The 19,328-nt window shown below is 38.6% G+C and overlaps 1 protein-coding gene across 14 annotated transcripts in view; it reads left to right on the forward strand.

Moving 5' to 3' along the window:
• The window catches only part of CELF1 (CUGBP Elav-like family member 1), a 64,124-nt gene that overhangs the window by 24,655 nt on the left and 20,141 nt on the right, over positions 1-19,328 (forward strand). For 10 of the 14 annotated variants that reach the window (XM_074372025.1, XM_074372017.1, XM_074372018.1 and 7 more), the window contains exon 2: positions 10,872-11,023. The exons of 2 other annotated variants lie outside the window; for them this stretch is intronic. In XM_074372025.1, coding sequence (XP_074228126.1) covers positions 10,953-11,023 — 71 coding nt within the window. In that variant the 5' untranslated portion in view covers positions 10,872-10,952. Of the gene's footprint in view, positions 1-6,141; positions 6,182-10,871; positions 11,024-19,328 lie in introns of all 14 variants that reach the window. 2 more of the 14 variants (XM_074372027.1, XM_074372030.1) reach the window with 2 other exon arrangements.

Below are 19,328 nucleotides of genomic sequence, written 5' to 3' on the forward strand. Positions count from 1 at the left end.
CATACAGATAAGGATCTTATTGGCAAAGTCAGGCTTTAGGCCAGTTCTGACTCTGATTCTTAAGTATATGTGGCTTACAAAAAAATGTTTATAATAGTTATATGTGAAAAAAGTAGGTTGTGTAATAGTATATACAATGTAATATTTAATTTGATAATAATTTTGTGTATTTGTATGCATCTTAATATATGGATAGAAAAAATCTTGGAAATAAACCAAAACGTAGTATTATGAAAAAATGAATAAATAGAAACAGTTTTTTAAATTGAGGAAGTAAAAAAATTAAAGGGGAATACTCAATACTACTGTAAATGGGAGGCTGCTCATAATGTTGCTTTTACATAAATATCCACAATTTAAAGGGAAACACATCTTTTACTAAAAAGTGCAAATATTTATGTGTAGGTATGTCTCAGTTTAAGAAAATGTTAATGGAAAAATGAATAAATTAGAGTAGATAAACTAAGGAATTCATTTCAGCAGTTGAAGATCTGATCCGTGTTATTTTTATTCCAGGTGTCCTGGTGATACATAGAAAAGAGGAGGAGGAACTCTTTATTTGTTCACAAAATGGTAGCATTTGAAATATATTTCATTAACAAAAATTTAGAAATGAGGTTTACATAAAGTTTCTCTCTGGTGTATCTCATATGTGGCAGAGACTAAACTAGACCTTGGATAACTATTTAAAATCAGTTTGGAGAAAATAAAATTATGCTTTTAGATGACTTAGTCTGGATTTTTCTAGTTCAACCTCTAGTTTTATAGATGAGGAAACTGAGGCCCAGAAAAAGTGATTCACTCAAGATCACACATGGCTTCATATCTGGCCTTTGTCTAACGTATTGTCCATTTTGTTACTTTACAGAACAGAGAGTCAAAGAGGACCATTCTAACAGTGGTCATGAGCCCCTTAGAGAATCTGGTAAAAGCTATTGATTCTCTCTTCAGGAAACCTCACAAGTCCATCTTCACACGGTTTATTAGCAAAAAAAATATATACAGGGTTTATAGACTTAATCCCCTTTCCCCAGAGCCCATCTGTGGATTCTGAAGAGATCTAAGGGTCTCAGATTAAGAATCTTGATGGAAAAGGAAAGTTTTAAAAAATTGTTGCCATGTTGCATAACAGCATTAACACAACTGAACTGTATACTTAAAAATGGCTAAGATTTTATGTATGTATTTTTTACCACAGATTTTTTTAAAACTGGGAAAAAATTGTTGCCTCTGAACAAAGGATGAGCATAGTGGCCAGTGGAGAAGATGAGGTTGAGATCTGTTTATAAACTTCTCTGCTAGGGTCAGGGAGAGGACACACGTAGATGACTCAGTCAAGAGTCAGCAGCCCCAAACTTACGTCTGAATCATGGAACTAGTAGCCACAGAGCAAGTGTCACAGTGTGAGGGGGGCGATTTTTATCCACCCCATAGAGAAAGTGTTAAGTTTTATCCCTGCTGACTTAAGACAAGCCGGAACTAAGCTTGACGTAGTATAGGACCCATACTGTGCAACATGCCGCAACTTACTATGATGGAAGGAGATTCCCTGGGAGTGATGGGACTAGAGAAAGGGAATTTCCCGTGTGCTTCAGTGTATCTGTTTAATCCACCTAATCACCCCCACCGTACAGATGAGCAAAGCAGTTATTGGTTAAATAGTTTCTCAGTATTGGGTCCACCTATCTGTTGCTGAGCACTTTTAAACATTTTATTTCGTTTGATGCTCTAGTCTTTGAGGTAGATTCTACCCACTGTTAGTTGTTATGTGTGTGCCCAGGATCCTCAGTTAGAAGCTGGTGTCAACTGCCGTTCCTCTGCTCTGCAGATTCCCAAGGAAAATAGGTAGATTGACTAACACAAGCAAACTCAACTGTATTAACTCTAATCCCTGGTGGAGATTTGCATCGTGATGAGCTTGGCTAGCCAGGAAAGCTTCCAAAGTTGATCCTTTTATCTGGTTACTTGGCTTTCTAGGGAATTGGGGTGGGAGGACATGCAATTTTCCAAAACAGTAAGCCCAGTCTTTTTACTGAGCCAGCCATATAATAGAAGGAAAAAGAAAGAAGTGAGGGCATTGCAGGCAATTTAATAGGTAACAAACATTTTTTAAAAGCACAGTTTTCTCAAGTCATTTCTATTATTTTCCTCTTCCAGTGAGACATTTGTATAGTGGCTTATTTGTATTCTGGGCATCCATTTGCTTCCTTTTGAGGTATGTATGGAAAGTCCTCTTTTACAGGTGAGGGAATTGACACTTTAGAGATGTTAATTAACTTGAGCGGAGTCACACGTCTGCTGAGTTATTCAGTGGAAGGTTTTCACTACCCTTAATCATCTCTCTTTCATGGCAGTTGAGACTTTGGACATTCACTTACTTATAAGATTTGCCTTAGAAAAATGGTCGGACTCTACTCTTTAGCCCTTAGCATTTAGACGGTCTTTCCTGTGGTTTGTGTGGATGATTTTCCCTGTAGACACTTTTTTAACATGATGTTCTACAGGACCCAAACTGTTCAGTAGAGAACAACTTACTACAGTGGAAGGAGATCCTCTGGGAATGGTGGGACCAGAAGAAGGGCTTTTATCATGTGCTTCAGTGTATCTGTCATCCTTTGACCCAGGGGTCCAACTGCCTGGCTTTATATTCCAACTCCTTCATTTCCTGGATTCTTGTGATCTTGAGAGTTACTTCATTTCTTTGTGTCTATTAGATGGAGATAGAATAGGTAGGAGGATTACATGCAAAGGGCTGAAAACACTGCATGGCATACAGTAAATGATCAAAACATGTTAGCTTGTATAATTATAGTTACTTTGTGAATGTCTGGACATTTCTCCCTACTTTCAAGTGATAAGGTTTACAAATTTTAAACACCGTATTCCATCAATTCGAGGATGCACAAATTTGTTACCATTGATGGCATTTCTTAAATTTTTTGATTTGTGATAACCTGTTAGATTCAGAGAGTTAGGAAAATCTGCTGTTGAAAAAACTTTTTACCTCAAAGCTGGATATAAAATCAGTAAATTATCTAGACCTGTTCTCAAATTTCCCAGAAGACCTTAGGGTTACCCTGAGGGCCAGGAGAGGCAAACAGGTGGAACCTAACTTGCCCTTTTCTACCTTCAACCTGGAAGCTTTATGTTTATGGGGGAAAGAGTGCATTTAAAAACATTTCAGAAACCTCTAATCTGGATAGTTGTTCAGTTCTTCATTAGCTCCCTGCTTTATATCAAGGTATTATTGGGAGCACTTACTAACAGTTAGTGAGTCATACCAATGAGATTCAGACCTCATGTAGGTCATTGAGCATTACTGTGCCTGCTACCAGCCCCTGTATCTGGAATTTGATTCAGTGCATACTATGTAAGAGCAGTTGATGGTGATTGAATCAGCGACCATTTTCCTGTGAAGGACTGTTTTGTTACTTACTTAGCATACAGGCCAGCAGAAAACTCTTGAGAGGTAAAAAAGGATTCATTACTTTGCCTACACTAAGGAAGACATGTAAGAGATCTGAGACTTTTCCTATCAGTCCTGAGAGATGATACTGTTCATTTACTCTTGCATGCTTAAAACATGTAAAGATCATATGTAGGTTCCAAGATATAGTCCAAAACCAAGTATAAATTCTTTCCAGATTATTTACTTTTCCTTGAGGAAATTGTGGGATAGGCACTTTGCCTTTTTGGGGGGTTGGGGGGAGGTAATGAAGTTTGTTTATTTTTAGAGATGGTACTGGGAATTGAACCCAGGACTTTGTGCGTGCTAAGCATGTGCTCTACCACCTGAGCTATACCCTCCCCCGGCACTTTGCCTTTTATTGTCCCTGTACTGTTGACTTGCCGAGTACAATTTTAGTACTTCGTAAACCATGTTTTGAGCATATCAGAAGCAGATAATAATCCTGCCTGTTTCCCTTAGCGCTAGCTTCACCTTCATCCTTCTCTATTGCCTTGCCTCTATCCCACCCACCTTTTTGATGTTCCCCTTTTTCCTCCTTAACTCTTTTCACCCCTCTTTGCAGCTACCTTTATTCCTCATATGGTGATTAAGAATGTGACGATAACAGAAACAGACTGTGGAGCTCCAAGGAAGTACGAGACAAACATAGTTCAGGCCTCCTCACAGAACTTAACGCATTTTGTTTGGTTCCCCACAGAAATGAAAGATGTAAAAACAAAAACAAACAAACAAAAAAACCCTCAAATCTAAAGCTTTTAGTTTCTATTCAGCTTTTCTCTCTGCCCAAAGCATTTTTGTTTTCTTACAGACAAGGCAACAGAAAGCAGAAAAAACAAAACTGGAAAGACAAAGCTTTTAAAGAAAATACCTTCTTATGTGTTAGAATTCCCACTGTCCTCCTTCAAGTGACTAGGCCTGTGTGGAGGAAGACAGTATTCATCCTGTTTTTGTATGGTTAAGTTTTCCTTTAAAAAGTCTTTGGGTGACTTAGTAGGGTAATTAATATCCTACTTATGTGTTAGGTTTTTTAAAGAAAGAATTCATTTTTCTCATTCTCTTGGCCAGGCAATTAGGGTGTTCTTTAGCCCCCATAGGGCTGCTGTGTTCTCTGGGGCCTAGATGTGTAATCCTCATACTTTAATATAATGGTCCTTCTTAACGGCCCCAAACCTCCCTTTTGCTCTTTGTATCATGGAGATTCCCCAGCTAGCTTGCAGTGAGTCTGTTCTCACATGGTCACACAACAGCAGTGTTTCTCAACTAACTGTTCCATGCGTGTTACATGTAACATATTGGGAAACATGACTCTCTGGTCTTTTAGTTGCCTGTTACATCTTCCAAAATAAAACTAACAAGTAGACATTTAACTTGTTCTCTATCAATAGCTACTCCAGAGCCCTCTTTAGACACACTGTCTCAATAAAGGTTTGTACCTCCTAGATGGTCACCTTTCTCAAGAGAGACAGACCATGGGCTGTGGGGTGTTAGAATCCTGCATGCAGAATATTTTAGCATCTAAATTCTTAGAGTAGTCTCTATCTTAAGTAGCGATAACGATGAGGTGTTGTGAACCTAGAAAATGTAAGTTCCTTTTCCTCTTGGTAACTTTTGATGATGTAGAAAGGTCCAAGAAAGTGCTTTTAAAAGTTTTTTTTTGTTAGTGTAGACTTTGCTTTAAAATGATTGGAAGTATCCCTGCTTCCTTAGCAAAATTGGAAATAAGTTAGGTCCATATGGAAAGTCAAATTAAGTATATAAGCACCCATTTTATGCCAGTCAACCTCTGTGTTCAGGGAGGGTGATAGAGTGTAGTGTCTCACAGTGAGTTCTGGTTCTGGCTCTGTCTCTCAGAATTCTGCTTACACTTTTTAGTGCAGACATTGTCCTTGGTGACTTTCAGCAGTCCTCTGTAGCCAGGGCCAGACAGAAGTACAGCTGGCAGGAGTTGTAGGTGGAAGTTTGTAGGAATTTGGGCAGCTCTTATAGAATCAATCTTTACTTGCAAGATTGTTTGATAATGTTTAAAAATAAAGCAAATTGGTTTTGTGGTTCCTGTGTTTGCTTTTACCTGCAATTAACTTCCCCATCTTCTGATTTTTTTTTGGTTATAGTGGTTCACCACCGTCCTGGGGCCACCAAGATGCATTTACAAGGGCAGGAACTTGGTTGCCTTTGAAGAGTTTTATGCCTGGCACCAGCCTATTCAGGAAGGTTGCTTTGGGGAAATAGCATGGCCTCTACACATTAATAATATGATCTTTAATTGCTAAAAGAATTACACAGCTTTTAGCTTTATTGTAGTTTCCCAACCAAAAGCAGATGCTAAAAAAGATTGTTTTGGTGACTTAAATGTACTACAACTCATCCTCATAAATCCTAGTCATTGTTTTGCTATTTGTTGTGACATTTTGGGGCAAGCTTTTTTTTTTTTTTAAGCTTTTAGTACTTTAGTTACCCACCTTTTGAGTTGATGGTGTTTTTAAATTACTTTGAGATGTTAAATGTAATTTATCTGTAAGGTATTGTGTACTTTGAAAATGGGAGAGGGAGAGTTTGTTTTTAATCTTCAGTCTTGGTGACGAAGGGTCTTTTCTTTTGAAAGAAGCTGCGTATCTGGAATTACAAGAAGTGTAGGCATGGCCCACTTATTTTTCTTTCCTTGGTTTTTTTAGAGTGAAGACATAGTCCAGAGAGGGAGGTGGAAAGCTACAGGTATGGGCTAACTGCTGGATGGGTGTGCTCTGTGGGCATCTTTTTAACCTTCTTGCATGAGGCCTGTTGTGCAGATGCGAAAAAAATTGCCTTCAGAAAGGTGATGGCTTTTTTCTTATATTATGGGATTTAATTTCCTGTTCCTAGGAAGCTAGAAAATTTTCATTTGTTGTTTTTTCCTCTTTCCCAACTCCTTCTCCTTAGCTATTTCCTAAGGCAGGCTTACTTCCCATTTGAACTAGCTGCTGGGTAGTTCTAACAGCTGGGGCTGGGCATGGAGTGGAGAAGGAGGGAAAGTGGTGGTGGGGGATGGGAGGACGTCTCTCTCCCTCTCTTTCTTCCTTTCTCTCTCTCCCCCATCTCTCTCCACACCTCCCCCTAGTCTACACGTAGCAGCTACCCAGCTAGCATTCTTTTCCCTTTCCACTTAATAGCTGGAAGACCCCCAACTAAACTAGAACAAGGATGAGGACAGAACTTAGTGGATTCCACACAGATAATATTACCCTCCTGGAACCAGAATTTGTTCAACGTACTGATTTTTAAGTCAGCACTGGAGTCTTAATAAGTATATTGTTATCAACTGAGAATAACACTTAAGTTCCAGAATTAGTTTGGGATCTGGAAATATGACCTGATTTGAAGGGTGGTCATAATTTGACAGAACAGTTTATTAGGTCAGGGTTAGTCCCAGAAACTCCAGGGGAGTCTCTGAGCTTACACTTTTCCTGAGAGCACTGAGCACAGAGAAGTTCTTTCAGCTAGTCCTTTGACACTGGGGAGGAGATAGTAGTGATTAAGGATGGAGGAGGAAATGGAAAACTTTTTTTTTAAGATAGCTGTTGAACTTTATTTCACTTTGTGGCGGGGGGAGGTAATTAGGTTTACTACTACTACTACTACTACTACTACTACTATTATTATTATTTTTAATGGAAATACTGGGAGTGGAACCCAGGACCTCATGCATGCTAAACACACACTCTACCACTGAGCCTGAAAACTTTTTAGACTTCAAAAAGAGGTGGTAGGTATTCCTCCCTACAACCTTATCCTGTCCTCTCAGTATATTATGTATGATACTTTTACAGGCAAACCAACTTGCTCACAAAATTGTTAAACTTAGTGCTTTTTGTCTTACAGTGATTTTAGATTTGAAATAGAATTTAAAAAAAAAATATTTCTGTTCCTTTTTTACTTTACAACTCCCCTTCCCCCAAGTTCAGGAATTTTTTTCATTGTCTAGACTCTGATGGAAACTCACAAAGGTTTTTTGTTTTGTTTTAAATTATTTAACTGTCACATTTTTGCAAAAAAGCTCCCACAAAGTGAGATGCTATAGAGATAATTAGCAATTTAGGTCAGCACATTTTTATGTATACAAGGTACTAGATTGGGAGTTCCAGGAGACCCACTGATTAATTTAGAAGTACTCAATTTTTGAAATGTAGTTCAAGTCCATAAAGGTTTTAAGCTGAAGTTTGAAGTTACTCTGGTTTGGTTACTTTCAAGAGGTATTAATTGGTTGCTTCTTGTCTACATCCCTTATATCATCTAACTGGCTTGGGGAATCCAGTCTACTCAACTGTCTTAGGGTATGACTTTTTCCCCAGATTTTTGTACTTGTCCTTAAATAGACTGATCATAGAGGTTCTTTTATAATTTCGTTGTAGACTCTAATTTCCTCTGTGCTCATATAACCAGACTTCACATTTTTGCCCTTTAAAACACATTTAGATTATTGGGATGGAAGTAGAAATCCCTTTACTTGTCATTGAACTCCCTGGTTACGTCAGTCAGGATAGCCTGATGTCTGCATGTACCACCTGGGCTTTTTTGTTTAACTGTATTTTTCTTTGCACTTTCAGTCTTTTGACAAAACCGATACTGTGATTTCTAGCACTTCTCTCTTCTAATCCAATTTTTAAACTGTTTATTTGGTTCTGATATCTAAATGCAGGGTGTGCTTTTCTTTTGAGGGTTTCCCTCATCACTCTGAGCATTTTTAATGATTTGGGTTCTTAATGTCACAGCAGACTGATTGCCCCCTATCCTCACATAATCAGGCTTAGAAGCTCTTAGAAAAAAAGTAGAGAATGTTCAAGGCAAAGAAAACCGAGACAGAGACAACCATGGAAAAAAGGAAACCATGAATGTAAATTCACAGTGAGAGGACAGGTGGTAAAAGGGACTGAGGGAAAGTTAAAGCTGCCTTTTGCAGAAGACCCTGGGTTATAAGCCTGGAATGTGCTTCTGATTAAGAAATTAAAAAAAAAAAAAAAAAAAAACTACTTGTGGACAGTTTTTTGTGAATGACTTTTAGTTCTACTTTTTAATTTCCCCCTAACAGTTGCATTTTTGTATCCCATAATTGTTTTTATCATCACTTAACTTTGTAACCCTTTTCTAAAATTGAGTGACTTGTGATTAATTTCTATTCTTTCTTTTCCCACAAGCATGTTGAATTTAATTATACTGAGATAACTCTTGTGATGTGCCTATGGAGAAGCCCTCTCCTTCATGTAGTAACATTTCCATCTTGTATGTTTTTAAAGTAGTGCAGCCTCATAAATTATAAAATGAATTTTAAAACATTACAACCTTTGGCTTGGTAAAAACTACTGTAAAGAGTGCACATCCTTTCATACACTGGGCAGTGCCTGGCTGTCTCCCACATTTAAATACTCTTATTATAGTTGTGATTCTGATTAAAATGGAGATTTCATTAGAAGCCATATATTTTTAGTGAATAATAAAAGCATAACAACCTGGAAGTTTCCTGAAATTTTGTTGATTCCTTTTGAAAGGAATCCTTGAACTCAAAAATCTTAATTTGGTTGTTAGCTGGCCTCACGAAGTTACTCCTTAGTCCAGGTAGTTTTCTGTAGGAAGAGGCATGAGATCAACTTCAGTGTACTTAGAAACGAGGACAGACCTAAACAGTAACTTCACCAGTCTCAGCTTGGGTCACTGTCTTCTGTCTGGCAGTCAGGGCTGGTAGACTGTGTGGACTGTGTGCCAGGTGCAGTCTCCTCTCACTTGCAGCCTGTTTCTGCTTCCTCCTCTAGTAGGATGGGAGGGAACTCCTTTTACTTCTACCTCTGTAGTAGTAGATCAGATGGGCCATAGTCTCTGACAAAATAGAAAAGCAGTTATCTGCTATTTTAGTTCTAAATTTTGGATGATTGTGTCTGGATATTGGGCAGTTTCTACCTTCCTCAGTCAGATGCAGACAGGTGTCAGCCATTGTTTCATAGACTAGAACATTTAGGTCTATGCCATGATATACTGCCTTTCTTTCTTCTTCTTTTTTTTTTTTTTTAAGTCATTCTTTATGTTGAGGAGTTCATTCGTTTACCCCTTTACAGGCTGAACATAACTTCTTTTTTTCAAAGTTCCCTGTGTTGTGAACTGAGCTTGAGTGAAGTGAAATCTTTGAGGTAAGGCAACCCTAATGGTAAAAATGGAAAGAAGTCCTGTGAAATTTGGAAGCCTTCAGAGATACAGTTTTAGAGTCACTGCCTAAATATTGAAATGCCACCATTTGTTGTTTGGAGGGATGTAGAGCTAAATTGAGAACGGGAGTACCACATCTGCCTTGACTGCTAAGTATATCCATCTCTACTGCTCACCCATAATAGAATTTTTATGTGTGCATTCATTAATCTTGGTTTTAGCAATAGTTTAAAGGAGGGTAGAGAACGAAGAGACTTTAGTCTACATTCCTCTGTCCTTCCTTACGTATTTGAGTGTTTGTCCCTGGCAGGCTCTAGTTCTTTTTCATTATTATCACTGTGATGACTTTTGTTTTTCATTTTTTTAGAAAGGTCAAACTACTGACAAGACATTGTTTCTTTGTACTCTATCAAGAGGTAGAATATTACTATTCCATTTGTATTTTTTACTTTTTTAAATTTTCTGGCAAAATAAGATTCACAGTTAGCAAAGAAGTTTTGCCTTGTGTGCTACTTAATGTATGTCACCAAAACAGCAATTTTTAAAGTCCTTCACTCTGTTGAGGAACCATTAGGTACCACATTTTGCTCTTAACGCCGTCAAGAAAGCAAGATAGGTCCAGTGTAGGTAGTTGAATGAGAGCAGTGTTTTTCTGGTGGCCAGTTTTTCAGCCAGCTTGCCTCAGGCCTGCTTCTGATGATTGGTCTGAGCTATTCCTCCTTAAATGACTATTCTGAGGTTAGTTTGGAACCCAAGCAGTGTGCTCATTGCTGTCTTTGGCACATGGAAAATAAAATCAGACCAAAGCTAACAACCCAGTTCTTTCTAAATACATTTTCAGACCACATGAAGTGAGCCCCCCCCCCCTTTTCTTTTGCTTCAGGTAGTTTCAGGCTTTGGAGGTCCTCAAAAACTGATTTGCAGGGAGGAGTTTGGAAGATGTGAAACAAGTTTGTGTTTCTTCTGCTCTATTAGCCACTGCTATCTTCATGGATCTGACACTCTATTTATCTGACAGTGCACTTAGTACTGCTTCGCCAGGGAAAATCATACAAAACAAGCCTGGCACATCAGCACTTTCATTGTGTGCTGGACTGAGCCTCCCTTCACATGGTCACATCCCCCTTTTAATCGAGTACTCCCTTTCCCTTCCCCAGTCCTGCCTGTTTCTGTGGCACTTATTGCTGGTTTCCCTGAGCTCCTGTTTCCACTTTGTGTTTTTTGTGGGGCCCAGGAAGCTAAAGCTGTGTATATTTGTGGATCAGACAAGTGCAGCAAGTTAATATCATTGGCTTCTGAAGGGGAGAGTGAGGTGATGGCTGCGTTTAAGTTGGATTTCCTTCCAGAAATGATGGTGGATCATTGCTCTTTGAATTCCAGTCCCGTGTAAGTATTTTTGTTGTCTAATTTTTATCCTAAGTAGAGGAACTGGGCTGTTTTCTTTGTTATTTGATGAAACAGGTCCCTTTCCTTATAAAAAGGAATTTAAAAATTGGGTAAGCAAGCCAGAGTCCACACTACTGTTATTTTCTGTTGTAGTCTGATTCTTTCTCATTACTGCTGATTTCCTTTAGGCTTTAAGTAAGTTTTATACACAAAGGTGCATTTGATATATGAGCAGCAACATCAGCTCAAGTGTGCTGGCTCCAATCCCTTCAAGCTGTGATTTTCCCAAATGATAGATTCCAAGATATTTTTTTAAACCATAGTGTTACTACTTTGGGTTAGGAATGAAATTTGAAATAATCTTTTGGAAAGCTGTTCATTTATTTGTATGTTTGTTTATTTTTAGTGATCTAATTTTTAGACTCATATTACAGAGGAAACCGGTAGCTAGAAGTGTGTTTAGTAGTATATATGGAATGCTGTATTGACATGTAAACTAATCCGGAACGTTGATTTTTCTACCCCCTACCCCCAGTCTAATTGAAAATGTAACACAATACATGATTTTGAGGACATCAGATGTATTCCCCCCCCAAAAAAAAGGGGCAGAACTGGATTAATTTTGATTGGCAATTTGCCTAAATAAAATTTGAACACAGAAATGGGAAACCTAATCAGTTTGCAGTACTGTTTAAAAAGTTACACTGCCATTGTATGCAGCTAAAATACCAACCTGGCTCTGAGCTGTAGCTGCAGGGAGCCTGAATTCTGGGCTTTGTAGAGAAAAATACACTTCTAACTCCTGATTCCAGTTACGTTAACCAGACTTCAAAGTATCTCGGAACCTAAGGAAGAGAGCCTTCAGTTGTTCAAAGTCAAGAATATTAAATGGTAGAATATTCCCTAGATAACAGGTGGTAGTGTATGTCTTTGAGTTTAGGCCTCCATGTGCAAATCAGTCTTCCCTGGGATTAGGTGTAACAGATGTGGTAATAGCAAATTCTGAACAGTTCTTCGTGGAATAGTTTGTGGGGGGCCTCAGAGTTAGTTTGCTTGCTCATTTGAAGTAGATTCTAATGCCTTCTCTGTAGTCTCCAAAATAATGGTAATTTAGATGTGTCTTTTTATGAGAGTTCTCTTTTCTGCTAAAATAAAATTTTAGCAATCGATTGCAGGTGAAATCACAATGAATGCCATCATAAAGACAATGTATAATAAAAGTATTCCCACGTACCAGGTATATAATCCCTAGAAATAGGATGTCGTGGCTCAAATTATCTTTCATTGTAACACTTTCTCTCTGTGCATTGCCACTGCCTAGTGTTCAGTCCTTGGATACAGCATTTTACCTCAGCTTGTTTGCTCATCTTTTATGAGGTTGGACTAAGTCAGTATCCCATGAAATCTGGATCATGGACCACTGCATGAAAGTCACCTGGAACATAAAAATGCAGGTTCCTGGATCCATGACCAGATATTCTTAAGCTAGAATGGGCCCAAGAATCTGTATTTTAATGACATCCCATGTGGTTTTTGTGCAGACTAAAGTTTGAGAACTAATGGGCTGAATACTATACTCATTCTGAGTAGAAGTAATGAGGAAGTACACTGTTAGAATATTTTTTTTCCAAGTACATTTGCATTTGTTTTAGTCATCCATTTTTACAAAAGCTTTGTGGGGTTAATTAGGCATAGGCTATTATCCCTATTTTACAGATAAGAAACCCAGTTGAGAGAGACTATAACTGACTTGCCTGAGGACAGTTGGTATCAACCTTGGGCCTAAGTTTAATGATACTTTTCTTTATTTTTGCCCCCTAGACTTGGCTGCCTCAAGTGTCATTGAGCAGTTACAGTCAACTCTACTCATTAGTGCAAGTCCTCAGGCTCACCCCCCATGGGCACTGCACACTGAAACCACAGAGTTGGGAAGAAGAAAATTCTAGAGAATGGTGTCTGCTTGCCACCTCTTTCTTGGATTCTCAGCCTTTCTTTTCATTCGTACTACTTCAGCATAGCAGTAGACTTGACATCAAGAGAGTAGTTTTCTCTCTGAAGTGATATTTCCTGAGAATACGATCTAGCAATATATTTATTCCAAAATTTCTTTAAAACAGAGAAAAATTGCTAGAGGAGCTGTGGAATGACTGGGGGGACCTGATCCCTAGTTCCTATTCTTATTGGTAGTAATAGATCTTACAAATACTTATTATTTGTAATAAATAATACTCTTCAGCTTACACTGGTTCCTTCTACTTTGCTTGCACCCTAGGACATGGGTGGTCTCTAGGGGTTGTATCTCAGTTCTTTTCCTCTTAGCTTTCCCATTGCCTAAGGGGGCAGTGATGTGCTTCTCTGATTCTCAGATTTTTATATCTATACCCTACATGTCCTTTGAGTTCCATGACTGTTCTAAAAACTGCCCATTGGATACCTCCATCTGGAGGTCTCTTCATGTAAAAACAATTCCCCATATTGTCTGTACTAGGACCAAGAGTGATCTTTCTTTTCTTCATCTCCTTTATCCAGTCATCTCCTAGTTGTAGTGGATCCTGCCGTCAAAATTTCTCGGCATTGCTTGAGACTGGTTCCTAATCTTAGGAGCTCATTTGTGCAAGAGCCTTCTGATCTCCATGTTTCCCCACTTTATTTCCTCCTCTAGATTATTGCCAAAATGTCTTTTAAAAGACAAACCTAATCACCCCTTGTTTAAAAATCTTGGAATAAAGTTCAGGCCTGTCAGTATAACATGGAAAGCTGTTTACTGGGTCTCTCCAGCCTCTTTATTCTCACCGATTTTCTAGTATTTTCTCTTTCTTTCTAATCTTTAAAATGTTTTCATACTTTCCCCTAACTTTCTCACGTCCTTTTCCTATCTTTCTAATGTTATCTCACTCTTCTGTCCTCTCCCTTCTGAGTCTTTACTATTTCCTCATCACCCCTTAGGCTTTCATACCTCCGTGCTCTACAGCTCTTCTGCCAGCTGCTTAAATCATTTCATTAAATCATTTCATTCAGCTTAAATCCCTGCACATACATTGCCTCTCCTAAATAAGTTAAACCATATTAGTCACTTTTTTCACAGAACTTTTATATATCTGTTAAAGCACTTGTAGGGTATTATAGTTGTGTCCTTCCACTTGTCCAGTGCCATTACCTCCAGGACAGGTACTGTGCAGTCCACTCTTACAGCCCCTTGTAGTGTGTAGTATCTGGCACATAGTAGACACTTGGGAAGTACAGGTGAATGAATGACAAGCCCTGTGAGATTTTTTTTTTTAAATAATTAGAGTAAGGTCTGCGGTAAGGTCTCCAGACATCTCCAGACATCTCTCTTCCTCAGGGGAGAAGGCTGAAAACCTTCACAAGTAGATTGTCACTGTTCTGTTGTTGAATGGTGACTTAAAAACCTTTATTGATAGCTTTTTCTAGTACCTAACACCTCAGCTAACAGGAGGATTTTGCTTTATCCAAGTGAAAATTCCTTCCTTCCAGCTTAGATGTGTTAGGCTTGTTCTCACTGGCCAGTGGCTGGTAGGTAATTCAGACCAGTGTTTCTGAGCCCAATTCATTCTGATGTTCTTCTGTGCCAGTTTTTTCACAGCACATTATGAGCCAGAGGGCCTGGTAGGGTTGGGTGGTGGCTGGAGATTGGGATGCAACAAGTATTTATGCCTGCTGGGGAGGTGGAGGGATTGGTAAGTATTTAAAATTTTTCTCTGTGTATAACGAACAGATGGGGGTCAACAGGTAATGAGAAGAGAGTGAAAAAAAAAAGGTAATGAGAGGTTTTGGAAATGATTTTTAAACAGATGTGAAGGTAATATTTGTAGGCCTGTTGGGCTGCAAGGAACAAATACCCACTCAAGAATACATGAAAGGGTTTTCTTGTAAGGAGACAAGTGGGCTGGGCTATAGTATAATCAGGAATTCCACAGCTAGCAGACCCAGAAACGCCATCTTTCTGACCCCAGGACATGCATTCTGCTCTCTCTCTGCATGTGCTGTTTGCTGCTTCTGCTCTTCATTTACCGTGTAACTTTGGTTGGAACATGGCTTGGTTTTGCCACTGCCCTCCCAGGCTGTCTTGACTTCTCTCGCTCACTCGCTCTATCAAATTGATATAATTCACATAACACAAAAATTTGCCCTTTTAAAATGCACAGTTCAGTGATTTTTTTTTTTTTACTATATTCACAAAGTTCTGTGACTATCTAATTCCAGAACATTCCTCACTCCTAGAAGAAACCACGTATTCATTAATTAGGAGTCATTTCCTCCCTTTCCCCTGACCCTGCAGTCCCCACTCTAGGCAGCCAGTTTCTGTCTCTGTAGGTTTGTATATTCATTTCATATGAATAGAATCACACAATATGTAGCTTTTTGTGATTAACTTCTTTCACTTAGCATATAGTACTTTCAAGCTTCATCTGTATTGTAGCATGGCTCCTATTATCTCTTGCCACTGCCCTTTTATCTTGTCACCTTAACTCATGCTGTCCCTAGTTGCAGCTTTTCCACTTCTGACTTCACCACTGACTGCCCGTTTCTATTAACCAGTTCCATATTCTGTAGAACAGTCCTTTGCAATAGAACTTTCTGTGATGGTAAAAGTGTTCTTCCATCTCTGCTGTCCTGTACAGTAGACATTAGTCACATATGGCTAGTGCAATTGAGAAACTGGATTTTAAAAATTAAGTGTAAATAGTCACATGTGACTAGTGACTGTTGTCTTGTTCAGTGCAGCTGCAGAGAATTCTTGATTGGCCAGGCCTATATTTCTGTTTTAAGTATAAGTCACAGTCTTAGGTTTCTGGCTAGCCAGTGAATCAAGTTGCTGGGTTAAGTTCCACCCCTGATTCTAGTCATCTGGGACCTGGGGATGGGAAAGAAGTGGGACAGAACATTAACTCTGCCCTCTGAGCTTGGCCTGGAGCTGGGAATGTTGACAGAAAGAAAGGAGAAAGAGGAGAGAGGATTTAAGAGTTCTGCAAAGTTGAGTGCTTTGAAAATAAAACTCTTTTGTTTTCGCTCCCCTATCTCTTCCACAGTGGTTGTTTCATTTTCCTATGGCATGTCCCATTGAGAATCAGGTAGTCAGGGCAGCCTCTGGTCCTCATCTCTTAGTAGTTTCTCATTCTTAATGATTTTCCAGTTGCTGCCAGGGTCAGAAACATAAAAAGAAGTGAGTTGGTGCCATGCCTCTCCCCTGAAATACTTGCTGCCTTCTTGTCCTATCTCTTCCCTCACTGCTGCAGGCCCTGCTTTTCCTCTCTTCCATCCTACTCCCAGGTCAGTACTTCCACAGACTTTCCTCTTCAGAATGACAGGGATAGTACAGCTACTTCTCCAGGGGGCTGCTGAATTCATTGGTTCTTGAGTGGGCGTAATAAATAAATATAATTTATGATCACTGACTATGGGGAGCTCTCCATCAGTGGGGAGGTAAGGCACACATTTGAGAATGTACTTAGTGATCTGTAGAGTAAATGCCATACCTGGATATTGTGAAATCCTTGGCATATCATACTGGGAATCTTGTCCCCAGGTGACTTGTTAATGTAGTGGTTACTTTTAAGGACAGCGTGCATACTGGAAGTATGTGCGGAAGGTTGAGGATGGAAGAGCATTGTTGCTCATCTCTTCAGACACAGTAACAGTTAATGAGAAAGTTTGTGACCACTTACTACATTTTCCTAGGTACACATGTGGTTGCTTCTCTTTTTTTTATCTCTAGTTGATATTGGCACTTTTATTTCTAACTCGGTCTTCATGTGCTCCAAAGAAATACCCCATGTTTTCCTTATTCATCATTGTATACCACATTTCACATAGTACCCATAGTGCCTGGCCTGTAAGTAAGAAGCCAGTATTAATTGGAGGAAGAAGTAAGTCAGTGCATAACTCCAGACTCCAGTTACATGATGTCCACTGTATCTTGAGCCTGCCCTGATATTTGCTATAAATTGCTCTAAAAATGCTTCTCAAACTAGTGAAGGACCAAGTCCCACCACCCAACTTGTAAAATACAATAAAATAATTTCATAGAAAAGCAAAATAATGAGGTATAAGTTTTCATTTTGCATATCCTTTTAATATTAGGTTGAACATACATAAAATTATGCAGTCTGACTGCTGTTGAAGTTTCTGATGGGTTAAATTTGAAGATTGCCCCTGGTCCTTGGGCATTTTGATTAGCACTGCTAATCAAAGGGGGAGATTCTTCTGGCTTGTGAATTGGTATACACTGGGGGAAGTGTGGTTCATGGAGTAAGTGGATGTGAAGAAGTGGAGAGAGGTTTGGAGAGTAAAAAGGGAAAGGAAAGATGCTTGTCTAGAATGCTGAGTCTCCACTGAACTTTTTGGATAAATCACAATTCACATAAATTGACTGTTTATGCTTCTGCACTATACAGTGATATAGAAAGTTTAGAAACAGCACACAGATAGAGAAGGAAGGGACAAACTGAGAGCAGTTGCCTCCAATGTAATACAAACTAATAAACTCCTACCTCTTTTCAGAAATAGCTGTCAGTTTCCTTATCATCAGAACATATTCTGATACACCATTTATTTGGGTTCTGTGTTAACTCTTTCTGGAATAAAATATGATTGAAGATTAGCAACATTTTAATAAAATGATATTAAAACTGGTAAAGTTATTAGGGACAGGTTGTAGGAAGTGACACAGATTTTTTTTCCCACTAGTCGTAGAATTTTTTAAAAATTCATGGTAGCATGATTTCTGTTAGAACATTGGAATTAGGCTTCTAGAAGCAGCTACATTACATTTTTACAACAACTTGCCACACTTGGTTATAAATTAATAAAGAAAAACCAATAAAACAATGTATTAAAAAACACTTAAAAAGGGAGAAGAAAATGTAGCTTGATCCTGTGACAGTCAAATAATCATAGGAGATAATAGATACTCTTTAATTTGTGAGCCGCCTTTGTGCACAGCATTCGTTTATCAAGGTTAGTTGCTTAAATAGGGGGAATTTTTGAGAAGTTCCTCCCATCCCACATCTGACTAATTACTTTGAACCAGGTACCATATCAGGTGTGGCTATAAGAATTAATAGGAAATAAAACAGTTTCTGCCTTTAAAGAGCTTCCAGTCTAGTTGGGAGAGGTAGATAGAGACAGATTATACTAGCAGGTGATAAATACTATAATACAGGTGGAAATTTAGTACTGCTTGAGTCCTGATGAAACTGACTAGTTACCCTGGAAAAGTATAGGGAACCTTCTAGAGACAGCAACAAGGGTTGGTCTGTTTGCTTTTTAGTTAGTGCTAGATTCCACAAGGGTGACATGAGAATACCCCCTGTATTCAGCTACAGGAGATTTAGGAATTAAGAGACAGAGGTTGAACTACTAGATTCAGCATTCTCAAGGATCTTCAGATACTATTCAGAAGACAGCAGTGGTGAAAAAAACTATTGTTTTTCCTTTAAAGAAAAGTGGCATTTTATTTAGGATTGACTGTTAGAATATGGCACATTTGAACATGATGATGTGATTTCTGGATTAAGCAAACACTAACAAAAGTTAAGCATACTAACTACTTGAAATTTAAGCTGTTACTGGTTTAGATAAATGTTAAGAATAAGATCTTGGAATGGTGGTAGGAGAAGGACTTTGATTTATTCTGAGTGGAAACATTTATAGTGCAGGAGTCCCCCTAGGTTCTTGGCAGTGGCAGGGGTAGGAATGAAGGTATTAAAGTAGGAGTGTTACAGGTTCAGTGTGATGGGATTGGAGGAATTTATGAACATTCTAATGGTTGCAGTTGGTAAGGGAATTAACTGGTAAAATCTTGGAGAAATAGCAGTAAATTAGATAACTTAGAAACAAAAAACCCTCGAATGATGGCATCATTGTTTATGTTTATGTAACAGTCATTTGTGAAAGTTTAAGAGGGAAAGCTTTGTTTTGATTTGAGGGCCTCACTCAAGAGCATCAGGCTTATGCATGAGACAGCAACATTCAAAGGCCAGCATTCTAGTCAGTTCAGTTCTTTGCTTAGGCCATGGAAATCAAGTACTTCTGTTCTAACATCTATTGAAAGAAAAGTTTTCACCTAACATTGTGTAGATTGGGAATCCTAAATCTTGTCTATAAGAAATAGTCCTTTGTAGTTTTATGGACATTTTAAAAAGTTTTGTTAACTCTGCTAAAAAATGATTAAAACTTGCTTTAGTAACTTTACCTCTTAAGTTTTTATGAGAATTCTCAAGCTAGACAAGGAATGACTGACACTCAGTTCCTTAGTTAAAGCCTAGGATATCCTAATCAGAAT

The sequence above is a fragment of the Camelus bactrianus genome, chromosome 10, assembly GCF_048773025.1.
Source record: "Camelus bactrianus isolate YW-2024 breed Bactrian camel chromosome 10, ASM4877302v1, whole genome shotgun sequence".
In the NCBI taxonomy this organism is placed as follows: Eukaryota; Metazoa; Chordata; class Mammalia; order Artiodactyla; family Camelidae; genus Camelus; species Camelus bactrianus.